Below are 18,446 nucleotides of genomic sequence, written 5' to 3'. Positions count from 1 at the left end.
GCAGGAGAGGAAGCTGGGGGGGGCAAGAGGCAGGCTGCTGAAGATTCCAGGGAGTCTCCCCACTACTTCCGCAACCAGCTCCCCTCCCCCCCCCATCCTCCCAGAACACACAGAGAAACGAAGAGGGCAGAGCGAAGACAGACAAGGTGAATAAGTCTCAGATTGCTGGGAGTGGTGGGAAGGCAGGGTCCTCAGTCCTTGCAACTGCCTCATTGGGACAAGACCTATTGGGAAGGGATGCTGTGATCACGAGGCCTGCGCTGTTTTGGTTTCTTTGAATAAAGAGCTAACTTCACTGACACCAAGCATTTTTTAATGTTCACCTGCTCCTGACTCCAGCTCCTGACACCAGGTGGCACGAGAGAAGACTGGCTGGGGGCTCAAGAACAAGAGGGGGGAGCTCTGCTGCCCTGCCTGCTGCCTGGGGAGGTTGCCCCCTGCTGTCCAATGGTAGGGCTGGTCCCTGTCTCCTTCTCCCCCTCATCTCACTCTGGAAAGTAATGCCTGGGGGAAGGCACACCACTTTTATGCTGGGCCGTCCCAGAGAATACTGGAGACCACAAACTGGGAGCACCTGGTGTGGTCCTTCAGCCAGCATAGGTAGGAGAAGAAGGCTCAGAAACCTTCTCAGACTTTTATTTTCTTCTGCTCGCTGTCATCATGTGTGGTATCAGATGCAAGTCTAGCCTCTACATTAGTCTCCCCACAACTCCCTGAATTTCTGGAACATTCTCTCACACATCAGGAAACTGAAATTACAGAACTTACGTTGTCGTTGGGATACAGGACCCGGGAAATGTTCTCAGCCAGGTTTCTGTCCAACACTGCCTGGATGTAGCCACCGACATTAACTGGGAGAGAAAGGGAGAGATGACATCTATTCAAATGGGGCAAAAGTTATACAAAGCGGTCAGAAGCTGCCTTGGAGGGGGCTGGACTAGATGACCACCCTTCCAACTCTATAGTTCTATGGTTATAAGTCAGCCTGTTTCTCTAGCCAGCTCAGTGCTGCCTGCTCTAACCAGCAGGGGCTTTCCCAGCCTGACCTGGCGGTGGGAACTGAACCTGGGACCTTCTGCATGCCAAGCAAGTGAGCTCACTAAGAGATGAGAAGCCATCTTAGAGCAGGTCACCCAGCCCAGGTCACACCAGAGCATGGTGCCTGGGTTCTCCAGGGTGGTCTCAGGCAGGAAGAAGGGGGGACTTTTCCATTACCTGCTGGCACCCGATTCTTTTCTTAAGCGGAGAGATGGCAGCAGAGGTTCTGCATCAGGTGCTCTGCCACTGAGCTATGATGGCCCCTCCCCTAAGTGAGGTGCAAGGAAACCTCTAAGGATGTCCTGCACCCACAAATGCTGCTGAGTTCTTGTCAGTAGCCAAACACACACGGAGAGACAGACATATGGAGTGAGCGAAGAAGGAGCTTCCTGTCTAGCAGGCATTGATAGGCTTCTCCTCCATTAATTTGTCCAGTCCTCTTTTAAAGCCACCCAAGTTGGTGGCCATCGCTGCTTCCTGTGGCAGGGAGTTCCACAGTCTAGCTATGCACTGCATGGAGAAGGACTTTCTTTTATCTGTCCTGAATCCAACATTCAGCTTCTTCGGATGTCCAAAGTGTTAGGAAGAGGAAAAACTTTTCTCTATCGACTTTCTCCAGATCTGAAAGGCAGGAAGCTGCCCCACACTGTGTCCACTGTCTACACTTACAGGCCCTGGCTCTCTAGGGTTTCAGGCAGGGGGTGTTCCCCGTCCCATGTGGAGACGCCAGTGGGGCTTGAACCCAGGGGACCTTCCGCATGCCAAGCAAACGCTCTGCCTGCTGAGCCACACAAGGCCTTCACGGTAGTGGCGCCCACCCTGTGGAACACCCTCCCTTCAGATGTGAAGGAAATAAGCAGCTATCCTATCTTTAAAAGACATCTGAAGGCAGCCCTGTTCAGGGAAGTTTTTAATTTTTAACGCTGTATTGTTTTTAACACTTGATTGGGAGCCGCCCAGAGTGGCTGGGGAAACTCAGCCAGATGGGCGGGGTATAAATAATAAATTGTTGTTGTTGTTGTTGTTGTTGTTGTTGTTGTTAATCCACTTACAGTCCTTCAGGTTGAACTCGTTGGGCGCCCGAGCAGACCACAGCCGCATGGTGTTGACGACGTTGTTGCGATAGCCGGGGACGGGGGTGTCGTAGGGGAGGGCAAGGACCACCTGCAAGGCAAGGGGGAGGGTTCTGAACTGGCCTTGGGGCTGCCTGCTGAGCACCCACCAGCAGACAGCAATCCTGGTCAGGCTGCCTGGGGTGAAGAGGGGCACAGCAGCAAGACCCCCACTCCTGCAAGAGACTAGGAGGGCCTAGGAGCAGGGAGGGCGGACCTCGATGTTGCCTTGGTTGGCCATTGCCAAGGGCACAGGCCCAAGGGGTGCGTACAAAAATTGCACCTCTCCACTCTGGCTCGAAGCGACTAGGAGCTCACCCACTCGGCTGCACACTGCCCGGGCTGCTCTGGGCACAGGAACCTGGCCGCTGGTGTGGGCCGTCAGAGCAGCCCTGGAGAGCCCCCTCCCTAGTTGGCTGGTGGTGCTATTTAAAGTGTGGGCAGAGCACCAGCAGAGCTTGGAGGGAAGAAAGAGCAGGAGGCAAGAGTTGCAGGAAGGGGGGGATGCAAGGAAGGAGGCAGAAGGGAAAGGAAGGAGGGAGGCAAGAAGGCAGGCAGACCGATGGATGAGGAAGTGGAGGAAGAGAGCAGAGCAGACCCAACCCTGATGGCCATGGAGGAAGTCACTGGCAGAGTGCGAAACGCAACAAAAAGCAGACCTATTGAGTTTTTGGCCCATGGTCTCTCCAGGCTTCAGAGGTGCCAATTCAGCTCCTTGCCAAGGGCCCAAAGAAGCCTTGGCTTCCCCAGCTATGAGCTCAGCACCATTTCTGGCCCCTGCAACACCAGGGCACATCTGTGCACATCTGAGCACACACACACACCATATTTGGACTGGGGAGGCAGAATCCTTATTATCATTGTTTATTAAATTTCTATGCCACTCTTCATCCGAAGGTCACAGGACGGTTAAGCCACATAAGAACACAAGAATACAAAGCAAATCTGCCCCCGCCTTCCGGCACCCTCCTCTCATTCCTACTGACCTGGGTGTCTACCCATTTCACGCCATCATGGTCATGCTGGACGCGGCCGTAGAAGTGCACAGGGATCATGTACTCTGGGCGGGCCTTCTCCCAGGGGTTCCCATAGCGCAGCCAGTCGTCAGCCTCCTCCACCTGCCAGCCCCCACAGATCTTCTGGTTGAAGATCCCAAACTCGTAGCGGATGCCATAGCCATAGGCTGCCAGGCCAAGGGTGGCCATGGAGTCCAGGAAGCAGGCTAGTTGGAGAAGGAAAGGAAAGGGTTAGCGGAGCCAAAGGGGGTTTGGGCTGCATTCCTCTAGGGCTTCCACAGGAATGAATGGATTGGTTGAGTTCATATATATGCCACTTCCACACAACGGACTCCTAGGCCTATAGCGGCTTACAGCAAACATTAAGTGTCCAAATACAGAGCATTGGAAATACCACTACAGGATATGTCAGTATAGGACTAATTTAGCCAGCGAGCCCTGGTGATCATCTAATGTTTATTGGATGGATTTCCCCCCTAAATTGATTTTTGAATTCTGAATTTATTGTTATTCATGTTTTATACTGTATTTTATGCTGGGTTTTGTTGTTGTTGTTGTTGTTTGCATCAATTAAGTGTTTTAAATTTGTTGTTAGCTGCCCAGAGCCCGGTTTTCTGAACCAGTAAGGATGGAGTATACATAAAAAATTATTATTATTATTATTATTATTATTATTATTATTATTATTAAATTTTAAAATGGCAAAAAACATCAATTTGGCAAACGCAAGGGAAAAGGAGCAAAGCTTGTTTTCTGTTGCTCCGGAGGGGAGGACCGGCATCAGTGGACTCTTGTGACAAAGAAGGAAATCCCGACTAAACATTAAGAAGAACTTTCTGGCAGTAAGAGCTGTTTGACAGTGGAATGGACTCCATCAGGAGCTGGTGGACTCCCCTTCACTGTCAGGGGTTCCTTAACTCTGATTCCTGCCCTGCAGGGGTTGGGATAGATGCCTCTCGGCATAGCTGTCAACTTACAGATTTGAAAATAAGGGACCAGCAGCCTCGAAAATAAGGGATCAGCAGCCAAAATAAGGGATTTTCCGAGCACAGGTGTGCTCTGAGCACCTCCAAGCCAAAGGCAGAAAGCCCAGCCAGCAGCCAAACGAAGCCTCAAGCGGTGGTTCCCACAGCGCAGCAACCCGGCAAAGGGGATGCAACAAGGAAAACCACCATCACCTCTCCGCTGGGAAGCGCTGAGCAAAGGCAAGTCCCCAGGCAACGCGGCCAATTTGATTGGCACAAGGCATTCAAGCTCCACCCCCACCCCCCAGTCGTTCTTAGACTCCTTATTGGGTGAGCAACGCAGCCAAGCAACACAGTTGGAGCCTCCCTCCTCCCTGGCCAGCAGGAAGGGAGGGAGAGGAGCTGCTTCCTTTGAAACCCGGGAAATTTAAGGGACATCATCAGTAAGGGACAGCAGCGGGACACAGTGCTGGGATAAGGGACTTTCCCGCCAAATATGGGACGGTTGACAGCTATGCCTCTCGGGGTCCCTTCCCATTCTATGATTCCATGGAACAGCCATGTTGGGAGGACGAGGAAGACCGTCAACACATGAGTGCGCTCCCGAGATCCTCGGCAGCCACAGGAAGGCCGCGGTCATTCTAGCCCCACCAGGAGATGCTGCCAGGGAGAGAGAGGTGCTTGCAAAGCAGGGGCTCAGCCACCGAGTGGCAGCCCCTCCTCTGGTGGCTCACCTGCCAGGCGCCCGAGCCCTCCGTTACCCAGGCCAGCATCTTCCTCAATCTCCTGCAGCTCTTCCATGTCCAGGCCGAGCTGTTGGACAAAAGGAGGGTGCAGAGGGGAGAGGGGCTTGAATTAGCTCAGGTGGGGGTGGGGGGAAGCCCCCAGCCCCAGGAATCTCCCAAGCCTCCTTGGCCCATCACCACCAACCACCTTATCCACACACACCCCAGGCCCCTTGACAGGCCCCAAACCTGGTAGGTAGCTTCATCGCAGGCATTCTGCAAGGCCAGGTTGACCATGGTGTTCTGCAAAGTGCGCCCCATGTAGAACTCCAGAGACAGGTAGTAGATGCGCTGCAGGAGGAAGAAGATTGAGGAGGAGTTTGGGAGGAGCAAAGGTGGACCTGTGAGCTTCTGTTGTGTTTATGGGAAGAAACTGTGCGCTGCCGTCTCCCACGGAGAGGATTAGATTTGGATTGTTGTTCTTATCACCATTGCGTTGTTTTTATTGAACAAGATGTTACGCCTTGGTCACCTTCGGCTTCTTGTTGTTTCGAAACACAATAGATTTTCTTTAGTTCCGCAAATATAAATATGGCACTGAGAACAATACTTTTAACTCTTTTTGAAATAAGTATTATAGTAAACTAAAGCTTAGTACCAGAAAAAGGTGGCTGGCAGATTGACGGGTGGGCAGGAATACTCATAGGAAAAAATAGATACAGTGGTACCTCAGGTTAAGAACTTAATTCGTTCTGGAGGTCCTTTCTTAACCTGAAACTGTTTTTAACGTGAGGTTTTGTTCTCATCCTGAAGCAAAGTTCTTAACCCGAGGTACTATTTCTGGGTTAGCGGAGTCTGTAACCTGAAGCGTCTGTAACCTGAGGTACCACTGTATATAATTGGACATATATAATAATTCCATAATAGTTTACATCATCCTCAGTAACGTATCCGGGTGACCATTTTCTTGTATCTTATTTCACCAAGACATAACAAACATGCCCCACTTTTCCAGAGGGGCTGTTGCAAACTAAAGCCTAAACCACCATTGCTCAATTTACTGTGCCTCATTCGTGGCAGCGAGACTTTGTCACGCAGGTGGGAAGAAGCAAATTCCTTGAAGGTCTGAGTGGTCAAGACTGGAGGCAGGATCCCGCTCCCTACAGGCTGAGGGGCTCTGGGGAGCAGCAGAAGAGCCCCACTGCTTTGGGGGCACTCAAGACATGCCCCTGGCATGAACTAAGCACTGGTAGAACTCCCTGATGCACCAGCAGAATGCTACATGGGTGCAGCTGCCAGTGGAGAAAGCAAGTCATAGATGGGGTGCAGGGGGCAAGCAAGGGCACAATCACTTATCTTTAAAACGCTTTGTTCATTATTGGCATAACGACGCGCCCTCTTCTTCAGCAGATATGGCCCATTTGTTTTATAGCTCATCAGTACCAGATTGACTGTATCATTCCACACATGTCGGCTCCGAAATAAAGACTCAGTGTGATCAACACAGCTAATCCCAGGTAAGTACGTCTAGAACTGCAGCCTTATTTCACAATTTGCATTTCTGTTTCATGATTTCGAATTTGTAATTTATAAGGCCTGCCTGAGCCACTGGCTGAAAGCAGCAGATGTGAGCCACACAGCCCCTATTAAACTGCCTTATACCAAATCAGGCTATTGGCTGATCTAGCTAAAAAAAACCAAAAGGAGGCTCCAGTCCTCACAGTTTTGGATAAAAGGCTGATTTACATAGGGACACAGTGAGTCATGCTATTGACCCATATAACCTCCAGGTGTTATTGGACTACAGCCCCCATCAGAGGCGGACTTAGGGCAGTGTGACCAGTTCTGCCGCACTGGACACTGAGCCTAGGGGGCGCCGCAGCTACAACATAGTGAATTGAGCAGAACGGAAGGCGAGAGGTTGGAGGGACCACATTTTGGCCTTGCACAGGGTGCTGCGGGAATTTGAAAGACCCAAGTCTGCCGCTGCTTCCATCACCCTGGCCATTGGCTGTGCTGCCTGCAGGGGCTGATGAGAGGTACCACATCGCTTACCTCTGATCTACACAAACTTGCAGCAGCTCTCCAGCCTTACAAAAAGAAGTCTTTTCCAGCCCTACCCAGGGGCTGAATCCAGCCTCTGCTGTGTGCCAGTGGTCCCTCCTGGGAGCACAGGAAGCTGCCTTGTATCAGAACAGGCAGCTTGTCCACCTCAGCCTCCAGGGGTGACACACAGACCTTTTATCTACTCACCCCTGGAGATGCCAGGGATCAAGCGTGGCCCTTTCTGCCCGCCTGCCAAGCAAGGGCTACAGGTCCCTCTCTTGACAGTTCCCCTCTATTCTACCAGGAACTTAGGTGCTAGCTGTGTGGCCACTTCTGCATTGCAAAAAAGAGAGATAAAGGCAACATCTCTTTTTGGATGTTATAGGTGCAAATTTAGAAATATTATAAGTTACATAGAAAAGTAATGCATCTCACCAACGGCAGACCAGCCAGCCTATATGCCTGCTTGGTGTGCTCTCTATAGTGCATTCAGTGCTATTTTAATAATAATAAGGAGGAGGAGGTGGTGCTGGAACTCACTATGAACACCCCACTTATAATGGCAATGGCACCCACCTGAGAGGTGACGGAACTGAGTTCTGGCTGGGGGAAAAAAGCCCTGATTGCATTTCTGTCCCACTATTTTTCAGGAAGAGCTCAAGGTGACATACATGGTTCTTCGTCTCCTCATTTAACTCCCACAACAACAACCCTGTAAGGTAGATTCGACTGAGAAACAGTGACCAAGCTCAAGGTCACTCCCCACAGAGCTTCAGACAGAGGGCCTTCTCAGTAGTGGCGCCCGCCCTGTGGAACTCCCTCCCACTAGATGTCAAAGAAATAAACAACTACAGTACCAGATTTTCAGAAGACATCTGAAGGCAGCCATGTTTAGGGAAGCTTTTAATATTTGATGGATTACTGTATTTTAATATTTTGTTGGAAGCCGCCCAGAGTGGCTGGGAAAAGCCAGTCAGATGGGCGAAGAATAAAATTATTATTATTATTATTATTATTATTATTATTATTATTATTATTATTACTACTACTATTATTATTACTTCATGGCTGAGTGGGGATTTGAGCATTGGTCCTCCAGGTCCCAACCAGACATTCTAACCACTAGGCCACACTGGCTTCAAGGCCTCCACCCACCTTCTGCCCAGCTGCTCTCCTTTCTTGCAGTTCTTTTAGATTTAAACAGAACTTGGAAGAGGACTGTCCTCTGTGAGGTAGGACACTCAGCCACATGGTACTTGGGGGGCCAACCAGCCATGGCTGGGTTCAGCCCACATGCAGGGGAACAACAGGGGTGGACTGGGAAAGGGTGTTATAAGGATGGAGATAATGTAAGCAAAGCTCTCTGAAGTTTTAGAAAACAACACATCAATGTATTATCTTCACCATATTTTTCGCTCCATAAGACGCACTTTTTCCCTCCTAAAAAGTAAGGGGAAATGTGTGTGCATCTTATGGAGCGAATGCAGGGGGGAGGCAGGCAGGAAAAGCCCCCAAGGGCCACACACAAGCTCCGTGCGGCTCTTGCGAGCTTTTCCCCAGGAGCGAGAAGGGACTGACGCGGCCAGTCAGTCCCTTCTCCCTCCTTGTAGAAAAGCCCGCAGGAGCCACGCACTCCTTAAAGGGTGTGCAGCTCCTGTGGGCTTTTTGCGGGAGGTGGGGGAATTGCCATAGTCGCGCGCAGCCTCTCCCGGCCAGAGAGGCTGCGCACGGCTATGGCACAAGCCAAGACAGCGAGCAGGATCCATCCCTCTCGCTGTCTTGGCTTCCTCTTTAGCACCGTGCAACCTCTCCGGCTGGGAGAGGCTGCATGCGGCTATGGCACAAGCCAAGACAGCCAGCAGGATGGATCCCGCTCGCTGTCTTGGCTTCTTTGCTCTTTGGAGCTTGGGGGGGGGGGGGAATAATATTTTCTTTCTTGATTTCCCCCTCTAAAAACTAGGTGCGCCTTATGGTCCGGTGCGCCTTGTGGAGCAAAAAATACGGTATGTAGTATTGTGTCAGCATTGTTAGAGGGGCTTCAATCTGGCAAGCAGATCCCACCTCCTGATAAGCCCAGCCTCTCCTCATCTGGATCAGCCTGTGTCCAGTAAGGAATGCCTCTGAGATATTCAAAAAGCAATGTGAGATAGATAGAGATAAAGAGATAGAACAGGCAGCAAAACTTTACAAATGTTTGCTCAGTTTTAGGGCACATTTTCTTTGGGGGCGAAAATAGTGTTAGTTTGTTTCTCAATGGCTGGCTGACACAGGCCGGCAGCAGAGAAGCAGGCAATGCTAGTAAATGTGAGTTTATTTGCAATGCTATCCTAATCTCGATTCCTGGATATTTTGGGAACTGGGTAGAGTTACTCAGGCTGCAGCCCTAGGCACATGCGCTAGCACGTAAGCCCGAGTTGAGGAATGAACGCAGAAGGACTTTGCTTCTGAGGAAGATGCACTAGATGGTGCTGTTAGGGGGGACACAGGCACTCTGTACATGCTCAGAGGCACCCTGCTTTCCTACTCCTACACATATTCTGTCGCTCCACTTAAAGTGCTCATTGCAGATCATTTCCCCGCACTAAATGTGCGACCAAAAACATTTCTGAACAGCAGGATTCCCAGTGTGGTCAATGCCTGGGATAGGACATCCTGCCACCAGCCGAACTCTTGGCATTCTCCAGCTGAGTGCTTGCAAAATACTCATCCCCTCAAGAAGAAGCTCCATCTAAGGGACCTTTGTTGGTGCCCAGGCTTACTACCACGTCTTACTAACCATTAGCAGCACTAATATATTTATTTATACATGTGATCTACAGCCTACCATTCCTCCAGTGAGTTCAGCCCTGCTTGAATGCACACGCATACCGCAGATACCATTAGCTAGCTTGATTTCTCTGGGTATGGACCCTTACATAATCAAAAGGTCACCAACCATTCAAACTCAGAAAGTATCTGTAGGGTTGGGGAAATGCAGAGTTTGCAGAAGTACAGAAAACATTTATTAGAGACCCCACTCTGCAAAAACAAAGAAACAAACATAACCACAGCCAAATAAGAACTGTGCATGATATAATCAGAATGCTACTGGAGGGGTGGGGACCCAGAGGAAGGAAAGAGAACGTGCTGGAAAATGGCAGAGTTGATCGGCTGGAACCCTGAAGTGCAGCACATGCCACACTGCAACATTTTGTTGCAGGCTCCCTCCTCCTCCTAATAATAATAATAATTTATATTCTGCCTTTTCTCCATTGAGCTTAAGGCAGTTTGCAGGGTTCTCCCTCAATTTATCTTCACAACAACCCTATGAGGGAGATTAGGCTAAAAGAGAGACTAAGGTTGCCCAGTGGGCAGAGTGACTGAGTAGAGCATGGGTAGGCAACCTAAGGCCCGGGGGCCAGATCCGGCCCAATCGCCTTCTCAATCCAGCCCAGGAATCAGCATGTTTTTAGATGAGTAGAATGGGTGCTTTTATTTAAAATGCATCTCTGGGTTATTTGTGGGGCATAGGAATTTGTTCATTTCCCCCCCCCCAAAAAAAAATAGTCCGGCCCCCCACAAGGTCTGAGGGACAGTGGACTGGCCCCCTGCTGAAAAAGTTTGCTCACTCCTGGAGTAGAGGTTTGGAGCAAAATCTCTCCTGTCCTCTGACCACTCTGGTCCTCAACTTAAAGTAAATTTACTCAGCAGCGGCAGCATCGTGGCTCTGCGAGAATGACTTCCCACCAGTGGCAGATGGAGGAGACCCAGCCTCCTCCACACAGCTGGAATGAGCAGAGCCGGAGTCCAGGGCAGGTCACCCTTGGCATTTCTCACTCCAGATGAATCCTTGTCCTCAGGAATGACTGTGACACTCTGAGCATTCTCAGAGGCACTCCTATTGTTTGTTGCTTCATACGTCTCTAATTCTTAAACCCCTCTCTGTAAATGGGGGGGGGGGGCACAATCTGGGTTTCTTTGGAGAGCTAGCAGACATGAACCAAAGAGTGGAGATTGCAGGGAAAGAGCAGATTTTGGCTAAACATCAAGGCAACTTTCCTAATAGGAAGAGCCCTTGGCCAGTGGGGCGGCCTTGCCTCAGGGGGGTCGTGAGTGCTCCCTCTCCCTTCCTCTCCTTTGCTAGAGCTACTTAAGCAGAAACTGGGCAACCAGCCATCAGGGATGCCAAAGTCCAGCTTGCACCCTGCGCTGCGGTGGGGGTTGGGCTGGATGACCTCCCAGACCCCCCTTCAGACTCTCACATTCTTTGATTCTACGTCCTGGGACTCAGCCACAGCACTGGTGTGGTTGCCAGCACAAACTAAGCCCCTTTTTGATATGCTGGGAATGGGCAGCAGGCAAGGAGGCATCGCAAAGTAAAGGTGTTTCCTCTGGCAGAAGGAACCTGCGGCCAGGTACCCCTCCAGAACCAGAACGCAAGGCCCACCACCGCTGCTGCTGCTGTTCCTCCACCGGCCGGCTGACCTTTCCAAGCTCCGCAAGCCGAGACCGGCCCATCTTGGGTCTGCTTCTGCCAGCTGTATCTGGTGTCCTTCCCCCGGAGCCCTGGTGCTGCTGACACAGGCCTATCCCGAAATTAAATGGCAAAAGTTCACAGCAAATGTCAGGCTGGGCTAAATTTAAAGAGGACGGGAAGGAGCTGCCTCCCCTGGCCGGGCCCATCCCTTTGTGATGCAGAGAGAGGGAGGCAGATACCTGGAGACCCCACCCCTACCCCTACCCCCACCCCAATCTCTGGAAGGCTGAAATTGGGGTGGGGGGGCAGATCTCCTGGATGCTCAAATGCACCTGGGTGTGCGGAATGAAAGTTGGGGGGGGCTGCTTTGCTTGGTCTTTGAACCTGAAGCCAGGTCAGCTTAGTGACCCACACAGAACATAAACTATGGAACTCCCTGCTGCAGGAGGCCACCCACATGGATGACTTTAACGGAGGAGTAGACATATTAATTGAGTGGGGGGCTGTTGATGGCTGCTAGCCAGAATGGCGGAAGGCAGCAATGTTTCTGAATACTACTGGATGGAAACTGGGAGGGGGGGGTTGCATTTCTTTCCCTCACCTGCCACCTGAGGCCTGCAGAGCTCAAAGCGAAGGGCTGCAGCCTTGGGGTGGAACACCTGCTTGGCATGCAGAAGTTCTCCCCCTAACAGAAGGGGTTTTGCTCTCCAAGCTTCAGGTGGGCGTCTTGGGGCTTTTTGGCCCTCCATCCTGACCCGCGGATGGGAGCAGGTGGCCTCTCTCTCCCGCAGGCGGCGGGGAAGCGTCTTAAGCAGCTATTAATACCCCCGACCGAAGACTGGCTTGGATACCCCACCTCCCCTGTCGCCCCGCCCTCCGGAGGGGCAGCTTCGACACCTGGAGCCACCGGGAGCGAGAGGCTGGAGCTTGCTGGAACCCAGACATGCAAAGGGCACGCGGGGGGGTCCGGAATAAGACACCGGGAGGAGCGCGGGGGGGGGGGGAGGCTGACACCAGTTCGAAGAAGGCACGGAGTGCGAAAGGTCAGACAGGAGGCGGACGCTCCACAGACAGTACTTGAAGGAGCAACCCACCCCCAAAAAAAGTATTCCCCCTCCCCAATCCTTCCTCCCAGGTCACCGTCTAGTCTCACTGAAGGAACGGAGTAAACTCCTTGCTCCCTCCCCCAGCCGACTTTGGAGGGGGGGCAACCCTGAGCGGACACCCACACCCCTCCACCGGCCCAGGTAGGGGCGCCAACTTAAATAAAATATTGGGGGGGCGGCAAGTAAGCACCGCCCCGTATATTGATCAAATGAAGGAGCTCACCTATACTGTTTGAATGTCAATACCCATAAACTTGTGGGCGGACTCAATTTTTTTTGGGGGGGGCTCCTATGGGCCCAGGGTCCTCCCTCGGCTGGGGGCCACGAGCCCCTCCCCCCTCCGGACCTCTCCCCCCTCCCGCGCTCCTTTGATCTCCTCCTCCTTCCCACCTTGGGGTCCTTCTCGTAGTAGTACTGCTGGGTGCGGATCCATCGCCCGACGAGGTGGTCGCGGACGGTGTGGGCGAGGGCGAAGTAGTAGTCGCGCGGGGTGGCGACGTTGCGGTCCTTGACGAGGGTGAAGTGCAGGTGCCGGTTGAAGTTCTTCTTCAGGTCCGTCACGTTCTCCACGCCCGCCAAGCCCCGCACGCTGATCTGCTTGCGCTTCTCGTGGTCGGACAGTGGCCGAGACATCCTGGCGGCAGGGAGAGTGGCGCGGAGCGGGCGGCTAGGTAGATGGCAGGAGGAGGACTCGACGGGGCGGGCTCCGGGGCGCTGCGCTCTCCGCTTCGGCACCAGCAAATGCGCCCCAAGCCCCTCCCCTGGGGCGCTATTAAACCCCCGGCCCCTGCTGCATTATTCAGGAGGGGGGGAAGGACCGCCCCCTCGCGCCTTCGACCCCGCCCACGCGCCCAGGGAATCCCCCGCCCCTCCTACGCCTCATGGGGAGAGAGAGCCCAGAGGCTGCAGCTCTGAATCGGGAACCACAGTGGTACCTTGGTTCTCGAACTTAATCCGTTCCAGAAGTCCGTTCCATAACCAAAGCTTTCCAAAACCAAGGCACGCTTTCCCATAGAAAGTAATGCAAAATGGATTAATCCGTTCCAGACTTTTAAAAACAACCCCTAAATCAGCAATTTAACATGAATTTTACTAACGAGACCATTATTCCATAAAATGAAAGCAATAAACAATGTACAGTGGTACCTCGGGTTAAGTACTTAATTCGTTTCGGAGGTCCGTTCTTAACCTGAAACTGTTCTTAACCTGAAGCACCATTTTAGCTAATGGGGCCTCCTGCTGCCGCTGCACTGCCGCTGCATGATTTCTGTTCTCATCCTGAAGCAAAGTTCTTCACCTGCAGCACTATTTCTGGGTTAGCGGAGTCTGTAACCTGAAGAGTATGTAACCTGAAGCGTATGTAACCCGAGGTACCACTGTACTGCAGCCACACAATCAATCAATCAATCAGTAGCTGAACTGGGTTCCACACAGTCACAAAAACAAAACAAAAAGAATCGCAAAAACAAAAGCGCAAAATAAATAGCAAAAACAGACCTCAGCGTAACACTCAAAACAGAAGTGTGGCACTCAAAACGGAGCATGTTCAGCTTCCGGAAAAAGTTCGCAAACTGGAGCACTTACTTCTGCGTTTGCAGTGTTGGGTTCCAAGTTGTTTGAGTACCGAGACATTTGACAACCAAGGTACCACTGTACTGCAGTCACAGAAGAGCTGGAACGGACCCTGTGAGCTGGGATCTCTTTGACACACACACACCCAATAAAATATTTGAGGGGGCCAGGCCATGGGCGTAGCCAGGATTTATTTTAGAGAGGGCAGGCTTCATGTTGGGGGGGCAGAACCAAATTATCTGCAATGCAAGTGGTCAGTTAGTCAAGTATTTTTTTTATTATTATTTTTTTACTTGATGGGGGGCAGCTGACCCCTACAACCCCTGGCTGTGCCCATGGGCCAGCCCCACCCCACCCCAAGTTGATGGACATTGTCATTCAAATAGTGTGCATATGCTGTGTAAAGTGATTGATTATGCAGGGAGGGACTTACCTGCACCCCCCCAATATTTTATTCAAGTTGGAAACCCTGGAAGGGTCCCAAAGGGTCATCTAGTCCAACCCCTTGCAATGCAGGAATTGGGATTCTTATTATTATTCATAAGGCAATAGAAGACTCTGCGTGAGATAGTACTTGAGTTTCAAATAACCTCCCTTGCTAGATATCAATAAATAAGGATGGGATCAATAGCTAAATATATACAGGTTTTTTATCCCACACTGCTTGCTCGTTCAGAGTCTGCTATATTAAGGGTTAAACTTAATAATTTCCCCCAAATGCCTCCAAATAGCAGATACAAATTTATTTTCCCTTGCACTTTCTGATGCGGGTAAAATACAACCAAGTTCCATTTTTTTCAATCAAGACACCTTCCATTCTCCTGCCTTCTTTCTCATCACCAACCTTGTGAGTTTAGGCGCCTCCCAGAGCCAATAATTTCCCTCTGGAGGACGAGGAATTTCCTCCATTTTTGCGGATTACCATTTTGCTGCTGCCTGTACATCGGCTGTCATTTCCTGGTTGGAAGGTAAAAAGGTAAAGGTAAAGGTACCCCTGCCCGTACGGGCCAGTCTTGACAGACTCTAGGGTTGTGCGCTCATCTCACTCTAGAGGCCGGGAGCCAGCGCTGTCCGCAGACACTTCCGGGTCACGTGGCCAGCGTGACAAGCTGCATCTGGCGAGCCAGCGCAGCACACGGAACACCGTTTACCTTCCCGCTAGTAAGCGGTCCCTATTTATCTACTTGCACCCAGGGGTGCTTTCAAACTGCTAGGTTGGCAGGCGCTGGGACCGAGCGACGGGTTGGAAGGTATTCAGGTATTAATATTACAAATGGAGCTCTGGGGAGATCCTGGCCAATATTTGTTTTACGGTGGTACCTCGGGTTACAGACACTTCAGGTTACAGACTCTGCTAACCCGGAAATAGTATCTCGGGTTAAGAATTTTGCTTCAGGATGAGAACAGAAATTGTGCGGCAACAGTGGGAGGCCCCATTAGTTAAAGTGGTACCTCAGGTTAAGAACAGTTTCAGGTTAAGAACGGACCTCCAGAACAAATTAAGTTCTTAACCCAAGGTATCACTGTACTTTGCTTCTATTAATATAAGCACCCAAAACATTTTGATTAGTGGGCATTCCCAAATGATGTGGAGGATGTTTGCCTTTGCAGGGTTTTGCATCTACATTGCGGGCTGTTTATTGTTGCATATATCATGTTCACTCCAGTTGGGGGGGAGGGGTTAAAATACCAGTGAGCCATGATTTTATATATGAAAAAATATTTAGGCATTATGCAAATTTATAAGTGTTCTTCCAAGCCCAGGTCCACTTTTATCAAGATATATTACTGTGCATATCCACATTCCACTTTAATTGGAATTTGTGCTGAAATGTTTCCAATTATGTGATTATATTATATTATACATTTGTCCCTGAGGTTCCTTTCAGCTTATTGTTTCTAAAAGCCAGTGATTCAAAATTTGTACTATCTATCAATGCCCCAAACATTCTCAATAAGTTGCTTATTATATGCTGTACCTGAAGTTACTGAATGAAAGGAGAACCCTCTGTCACACACAACTTGATGGTATGTTTTGACAAGGCCTTTTATCATTGCTCTTAATTCAATTAACACATTTCCTTACCCCAATTTGAATTAATAGTTTAACTGATGTTCCAGAGTGTACTTTTTTATTTCAGTCATTTTCATTTTGTTTTAATTTTGTAATGGTGGTGTTTAGGACTGCCATATTTTGAAGAGTGAAAAAGAGGACATATTTGCCAACTTCTACTTTTAACTATGGATTGCTATGGATCGTTCTACCCATGAAAAAGAGCGTGTGTCCTGGAAAAAGAGGACAAATGGCAACCCAGCCAACCACATTTTCAAATGGTTAGGCATTGTAAAATCATTTTATGCTGGGAAAAGCCAGTCCTGCCCCTGATATTTTCTGTGGGCAGAATGCAGTTTTATATTTTGTAATGTTTTGCAAGTGATAGCCAAACCACTCTGACTTATAGCGTGAGATTTGTCCAAATTTGTCTAGCGTCTTTAAAAGAGGTTCAAATTATTCTTCTCATCTTTTGAGATCAGTACTTGATCATCCTCATACAGCTTTCTTTTTAGATTCCCTGTTTCATCCCTGAAAATCTTTGTTCTGGTTTATTAGCTTTGGCCAAAGATCCTATTATGGAGGTAATGTGAAGGTTTCTGGATTTGCTTCACTTATGCATATTGAGGCAGTAGGATTCAAATAAATCAACTTAATCCAGGAAGCAAAAGTAGAACGCACTCCCATTTTATACACTGCTTGAAATAAATGTCTCCACATCACTCTGTCAAAAGCTTTTTCTGCATTTATAAACTACAGTCCGTGCAGGTTATCTATCTATCATCTATCTATCTATCTATCTATCTATCTATCTATCTATCTATCTATATCTATCACATTGATCTCCCATCTTTCCTCCAAGAAGACCATTTGAGACATTTTAATAAAATTCAGCAGTAGAGGTTTCAGGGCCTGTGGCTTATTCATTGCTGTCATTTTGCCTGTCCATTGACTGCTTTTGCACTTATTGTGCATTTTCGGGTTGGACTACATGATCCTCAGGGTCCCTTCCAACTCTATTATTCTATGACTATGTATTTGGGTTCCTGAGACTTTTCTGAGTGGGGGGTGGAGCTTTGAGCTTTCTAGAGGCACAAGGAGAGCAACCAAATGCTGAATGAGATGAACCCCACTTTGATCAAGGCAATCCCTACAGTCCCTGCCCAGCTCCTCCCTTTTGGGCAAGCAAAGCCTCAAAATCCTCCCTCCCCAGCCTGAGTTATGACAAGCAGGTGCCACTCAGCCACCCTGCCGACCCCCGAAGAGATCAGTGGAGGAAAACTGCCCAGCAACATTCTTTTCTATTTTGGGCCTCCTCTGGCATGGATGGTGTTGAGTGGGTGTCTTGACAACAACATGACCGGTGAGCGGGTGGAGGGGGAGGTTACACTCTGCTTGGTTTTCAGGAGGGTGTGCAATAGGGCTTGGGTCTCCCCTGAACCAATGCACCCCCCCCCCCAATCCACAGACCTAAGCCCCAATTCCAGATGCTGACAAATGTTTGGAGGTAATGGTAAGCAGGTAGATCTGTATTGCTACAATAGTCCTGTTGCAAATGCAGAATTTGTTTAGGCAGTGACTTGCAAGCCTGTCTTTACTGCATGCTGGGAAAGTCTATAGTAAAATAAACGTATGAAAAAGGCAAACCAACTAGACCCAAATCCAAGCCCCCCTATAGCATGGAAAGAATCTTAAAGCTTTCCCTTTCACGATACCCAAGAACTGAACAGGGAAGCTGTAGAGGAGCTACAGCCAATGTTCAGACTGCGAAAGACAAGACTCAGCAACAGCATAGGAGCAGGTGAGGAGCAGGGCATGGGGTGCTTCAGGAAGGTGACCCTGCATGCACAACTTAAAAGAAGACCTGGTTTTGATACATTTGCAAGTCTCCCACTTTGTATCTCGCCTCTGCCCTGGACTTGCTATTCACACACTGCCTGTGCTTCCTGTCTCCTGTTCCCTACCCTGCAGAGCTCCACACCACCTTTATGCCAGCAGCACCAAGCCCCTCCTGTCCCTAGGCCGTTTTTCTCCCATTTAATTTCCTTTTAATTTCCCTAACAGAGACTACACTGATTATCAATAATCTATTGCCGACAACCAGCCCCAAGCAGTTAAGATTATTCAATAAATAGCTGGGGAGTTGCTGTCAACAGTCCAGAGGTGAGGGGGTGGGGGCAGGGGGGGTAGGGCTTGATTCATACACGCACACGCGCGCGCGCGCACACACACACACACTACTGTGAAAACCCCTGTAACACCCGGTAAATCTCCTGCCCGCCTAGAACTGATTCCCACCTCTTTCTTCCTCCCCGCTTTCCCTGTAATCCTCTTTTATCTGAGCTTCTAATGCTCTT

At 49.9% G+C, this 18,446-nt stretch overlaps 1 protein-coding gene across 1 annotated transcript in view; it reads right to left on the bottom strand.

The window, feature by feature from the left end:
- Positions 1–13,293, bottom strand: part of PYGM (glycogen phosphorylase, muscle associated) — a 28,488-nt gene extending 15,195 nt beyond the window's left edge. Inside the window, exons 1-6 of the mRNA XM_083477907.1 lie at positions 12,855–13,293; positions 5,106–5,207; positions 4,866–4,944; positions 3,137–3,372; positions 2,091–2,202; positions 769–851 (exon numbers count right to left, since the gene is read on the bottom strand). Of these exons, the coding sequence (XP_083334033.1) occupies positions 769–851; positions 2,091–2,202; positions 3,137–3,372; positions 4,866–4,944; positions 5,106–5,207; positions 12,855–13,097 (855 nt within the window). The 5' untranslated portion in view covers positions 13,098–13,293. The remainder of the gene's footprint in view (positions 1–768; positions 852–2,090; positions 2,203–3,136; positions 3,373–4,865; positions 4,945–5,105; positions 5,208–12,854) is intronic.
- Positions 13,294–18,446: the final 5,153 nt, after the last annotated feature.

Source organism: Podarcis liolepis (assembly GCF_965112155.1).
Source record: "Podarcis liolepis genome assembly, chromosome: 15".
In the NCBI taxonomy this organism is placed as follows: domain Eukaryota; kingdom Metazoa; phylum Chordata; class Lepidosauria; order Squamata; family Lacertidae; genus Podarcis; species Podarcis liolepis.
This window is presented reverse-complemented; position numbering and strand designations above follow the sequence as displayed.